The sequence below is a fragment of the Crassostrea angulata genome, chromosome 2, assembly GCF_025612915.1.
Source record: "Crassostrea angulata isolate pt1a10 chromosome 2, ASM2561291v2, whole genome shotgun sequence".
Classification (NCBI taxonomy): Eukaryota; Metazoa; Mollusca; class Bivalvia; order Ostreida; family Ostreidae; genus Magallana; species Magallana angulata.
The window spans coordinates 44,457,384-44,463,218 of NC_069112.1; the positions used below are offsets into that span (position 1 = coordinate 44,457,384).

At 34.9% G+C, this 5,835-nt stretch overlaps 1 protein-coding gene across 1 annotated transcript; it reads right to left on the reverse strand.

The window, feature by feature from the left end:
* Positions 1-832: 832 nt before the first annotated feature.
* Positions 833-5,445, reverse strand: LOC128172385 (uncharacterized). The gene is made up of 2 exons (XM_052838180.1): positions 5,183-5,445; positions 833-3,381 (listed from the first exon to the last, which is right to left on the reverse strand). The coding sequence occupies exon 2, from the start codon at positions 3,378-3,380 to the stop codon at positions 1,311-1,313; it is 2,070 nt and encodes a 689-aa protein (XP_052694140.1). The 5' UTR covers position 3,381; positions 5,183-5,445; the 3' UTR covers positions 833-1,310.
* Between the last annotated feature and the right edge of the window lie 390 nt (positions 5,446-5,835).

Consider the following 5,835-nt stretch of genomic DNA (forward strand, 5'->3'; position numbering starts at 1 on the left):
TTCAAATTCTCAAACATCAGTTTCAAAACTTTTACGAAAATGAAATATCACAAGGTTTTGAAATGAAAAACAAAATACAGTAAAACACGGTTATAGCTAACACGGTTATAATGAATTGATGCTTACAGCGAAGTGAATTTCATTCCCCAAGACTCTATTTAATGTTGTAAACTTGACGGATATAACGAATTACGCTTATAACAAAGTTTAATAGCCCGTCCCTGGGACTTCGTTATAAGCGAGTTTTACTGTAGTCATGACTGGTGTTTGCATGGTTTTTATTGGAGTCAACATATATATGAAACTAAAATACAAAACAATTGTTTTAAAGCAAACGGCTAGACGGAATCCCACAAATAGCTGAAAAAACAAACAATTAATGAAATGAAGGAAATAAATTAAATAAATAACACTTTTGCATTTTTGCACCCGCTTAAGAGGCAGTTTCAGAAAAATCATACATACAATATGATAGAGAGTTGTCTAGAAAGTATATAACACTTTCGTTTTTAATGTGTTTCACCTGACAGGTGAGATATTTACCTTTAACAATTAATATCCCATAGAAAGATTATAAATCCCTTAGGAGAAATAATTCTCCTATATAAAATATTGACAATCCTATAGGATTTTCTAAAAATCCTAGAGGAATTATATTTCTTGTAGGAGAATGGTATTTCCTGTGGAAATTTGATTCAGACAGGCGGTTTTCCTATAGGAAACTAATATCTCCTATCGGTTTTTATCAAATCCTATCGGAATTGAAATTCATGTAGGAAGTTCTTGTATTCCGATAGAAATTTTCAAAGAGCTAGGGGCTATAACAGCCAAATTTGGCCCCACAATAAAAATTGAAAAAATGTTCATGGATTAATCAAACAGGTCTATTAGAATACACAAACAGGCTTTTCACCCCCATTTTTGGAATTTTTAGATTTTTTGAGCAAGTTTTATACTCCACTGAAAAATTGCCGATTTCTGGAAAACTGAAAGCCTGTTGATATTTATATTAATGTCGGATAGATCAAAAATCTGAATGTATATGTTAAATGCTTAAATTATACAAACTTGTTGAAAAAATAATATTAGATTAAATTAGTAAGGGTGGTTAATACCTCAACCTACCCCTTAGTCCTACTCCTTGACCTTAATGCACTAAGTTTAACTGATTACCATGAAACCGAAAATAAAAGTAAACTGAGCAGCTTATAACAATTAAAAGTCACACAATGATTCAGATGTGTTCTTTAAGGGTTATTATTTTATTCATTGTTATGCAAGTAGCCTGAATTTTAAAAATCCAGAAAATGTTATTCTTCAACACAACCGTCATCACTAGAGTCACTGTCATCAATTTCCTCTGGTTGCGGCAAATCTTTTGCGTCTTGCATGTGTTGGGTCCAGTCAGTAATATGGGCAAATGGTTGAGAGAGATGTCGCGCATATGCCAGGTACCAAAGTACAGATGCGATATGCGCACACATGCCGACAACTCTCGATCCAGTCCGACATCTACAATACCAGGAAGTGACTTGGATCTCGTCAAACACTATCCAGAGAAGGTAGGATTTCGACGAAATATGACGACTTTGAAGTTTGGCGCATATCAAATTGGGATCGAGTTGGTTTACCATGACTTCAAATTCCGAGTTTTCATTAAAATGTTCTTGTACATAGGACTTTGCAAGACCTACTTGATACACCCCGATTGCCAATCCTCTGATCTCCTCTTCTGTCATTGCTGGAAAGTTTATATCAGCTGCATCAATTTTCTGCCAGTGTCCTCTTATTTTGTCGAGATTGTCTCTTTCGACTCGAATCTGCAGGTCATTATTTAGTCTTGAAAGATGTAACATTTTACAACCAATAGCTTCATCGTTGTCCTTTTCAGTGCTTAGAGCTGGCAGGTATTTGTTACATAGAGCCGCTGCTATCGAAATGTCTTCGCCAACAAAAGGTATGAGAGTGTTTGGAAGAACTCTGTCAAAATACTTCCAGGATTTAAGTCTAGCGTTGGCCGATTCAACCACCCATCTGACTTTAGTGACAAGACGCGAAGTATTACTTTGTTCTGTATCCAGCTGTTTTTGTCCTTTTTTCAAAAAGGCAGGCATTTCTGTCTTTATGCCGATGTCGCTAAGAAAATCTACCGAATCCCTAAATCCTCTGTCAACAACGAAAACATCCCCGTCCTTCACCCAATTTACTATTTCTTCTTTGTCGTGGGCAAACATGTGTTTCAGTATCTTTGCATCATTGTTCTGGGCGTCAGATAGATATGGTCCAATGACGCTTACAAAATAGCCAGAAGTAGACACTACCACCATCATCTTGATCAGAGGCCGGTGTTTGTGCAAATTATAAGAACGTCGCTGGAACCGAAACTGAGAACTTTTTTGAATATAAATGTATGTTCCATCTAACACGAGAATTGCCGGATTCAAACCTTGACCAAATAGAGTCTGAGCCAAGGGACGGGTGTGGTTTCTAATGAGATCTTCTCTTGTTACATGTTCGAAACCGATATGATGTGGCGCAAATGTTTGTAGTAAATTTTTTCTGACCGATTTTATGGCACGCCTGATAGAGTCTCTGGAAACTTGGAATAATGTGGCTAATATTTTATTCGATAAACCGGTTTTCAATTTTGTGAGGTAAATACCCAAACAGGTCCTCGCACTTCGGACCTGTGTGTCACGAATTGACGACAGATATGTTAACAAGTTTTCAAATGCTGCTCTGTTGAGACCAGTCAAATTTTTTGTGTCCGTATCACTGAAAGTAGAATCAAAGTTAATCCCCTTTTCATCTTTCTTCAGCAGTGCCTCACGTACTTTACCGAGAAGATTCATAATTTCTGTTCGATTGAAGTTCGTGTTTTGCCTAAAGTTGTTCATCACATTGACTGCCTCCTCTGTCATAATGTCATCTGCAATATGTACTGGACAGCACCTTGATCCGTAGGGAATGATCACGTTCTTGTACAAAAAACAATTAAACCTTGCTTTCGATGACACAACTATCAACTTAGGTCCCCGCTTTTTGCAAACGCAACATGTAGAATGACTGCCTCCTATTGATGGGAGGGGTAATGTTATATTCTTGGGAGAAAATTCCACTGATGCTTTTGCTTCGGTTTGGACAACAGGTTTCGGTCCGGACATTCCCTGATGATTCCTTTGCTGTGTGGTATTTGTGTAATACTCTCGTCTGCATCTACCACACAGTACATCATTTTTTCTGCAGTTAAGTAAGAACGTTTTCTCGATATACTTCCTCAAGTGTTTGTTGTTTGCACCAGATAGAGGCCTTCTCTCATGTTGTTTCGTTCTTTTGCTGCAAATGATGCAAGGAAAGTTTCGTCGTTGCTCTGATGACATTCTGTAAATAAGAAAGAGAAAATTGTTGAAATTCATAAAATCCACGCAAAACTTGCTATCAATTTATGCGTATTAAATATCAACATACAAGAATTCAAATGACTAATTCTAAAAATTTATTGGATTAGAGCCTATACCAACATTTAAAATCCCTTATAAACTAGAAAGCTAACATAGAAAAAAAACTGGTTAACAATCAGTATGCGTTTTTGCTTTACAGGAGTTGAAAAACAAATACCACCTAAATTATCACATATCGTAAGTTATAATAAACAATTTTTTGCATAAACGTTTGGGAGATATGAAGATTAATTCCCCCAGAAAAACCATACTTACATTGGACGTTGGTCTAGGAAAATATGTTTTCACTGGGGGAATAAATCTTTATATCTCCCTCAAAATCATGCAATAAATGTTCAATATTTGATAATTGGTTTGATATAAACTATATGATTCACTAAGGTAAACTTCGAAATATTTGATGTTTAAAATATCGATTATATTTCTTGATACAAAGCTCTTTGTTTTAAGGAGTTTAATATGGCCTGAAAATAGCCTTGATTATCCAACTTCTTAAAATAATCTCTCGATATAATCTCTCGAACGGCAACAGTGAACATACATATGGTCTTACATAATATAACGCATTTACAATTGCAAGGTAAAAAATTAACGCACAATGAACGCAAACTAATTTATTTCATATGACATGTTTATTTTGCATTGAGCGTGCGAGCCAGCGAATAAATGAACAAAATGAATTAAAATACGTAGTTTTTAAAAAAAAAAAACCAAGAGATTTGTTAATTGTTATATATTATATATTGTTATATATTTTGTCCAGTACCAAATTTTTCCTAATGAAAATAATAGATTTGTTGCATAATTTAGTTAGAAAAGTAAGTCTTATTATAACAATATTTATCAAGTTTACAATTAATACGTATATACGTAGGGGTTTTTTTTTGGCTCGTGTATCTGAACTTTTTAACGCTATAAATACTTCCTACAGAAAGCTCGTATCTCATTCCATTTGCCCAACTATACGGAATAGTACCCCCATCCGAATTTACCGTAAACAGGCTCGGACCCCCTGTCTCCAACAAACACATTTATTCCTCCCCCCCCCCCCCCCCTGAAAATTTTCTGGATCCGCACATGCACACATAAATGTAGGGGCTCGGATGTCGAATCATAGAGTTCTTTATATTTGTTCCCGATGACAAAAATGATTACAATTAGTAATCTTATTTCTGTGTATTACACAAAAAACTCCATGAAATGTTTTTAAAGCAATATATAGAAATACACTTATATAACGTTATATAAGATAATTTTGATCAAAAACAAATAATAGAGAACTCCAGTATTCGATAACCAAGCCCCTGTGCATGCACCCCCTAAAATATCACATGACATGTCAAAATCTTTTTGTTGATTTCGGTCTGACTTTTCCTGTTCTTTGTTTCAACGCGGATGTCTACGCGCCTGCTTTATGCTAAAACCACTGGATCCGCCATTAGAAAAATTACTGTTATAGCCGCTGTAGAGTATTTCCGTACATAGTACATGTATGCCACTGCCTGTATATATAAACTTATTTTGAAATGCACTATGATCCAGGTTTCCCGTTTCTTTGCCTTTATAATCTTAATGTATAGATTGATAAGCCTTATGTGCAAACATGTAAACATCATGTAACGCTAGCTAACGCAGCCGACACCAATTATATTTATAGCAATGCATTTGAAAAACAGTGATCTATTTTAAACGAAGATGAATACGTTAATAAATATACATACCTTTTCCTTTATATCGTTTAATTTTCATATAGCTTCATTTTCTTTGCACGTAGAGGAACAGGGTTGAATTATCCTAGGCTAAGTTTCATCGGATACAAAGCGGAAACAGCTGTTGTCATGAATGTAGCGTATCTAGCAACATCCCTATTTTTAGAATTTGGTACATCGCATAAAAACGGACGGAGAGAATAATGCAGCCTTTGATTGTGATTATAAAACCAACTTGATATGATAATTTAACCGTGTACAGTACTATAAATATAATTATATGAGACGTGATATATGACTATCTAAGATCAAGTTTATTTACACACTCAGTATATACATTTTTTGTTTGACATTGCATAACTTTATTTCGATTAAAACTGCAACTTGTTTAATTTTATCAAGAACAGAAGAAAAGATAATACATATAATACACTTACATAGGTATAATTCTTTTTTTTTTTAATTTGTGAAAGATATTTTGGTGGAAATAAAACACCAATACTCAGTCAGTGTTAGCACATTCTCTCTACTGCGCAGTTCTTTTTCTTAGAAATTAACACCCTCCACACGTCTCCACCAAAAAGATATTTTTTCCTAGTATTTGTACCAAGGTAACGAGGCATTTGTTATTATATGATCATGGTGGGTGCATGTGGAGGCATTGA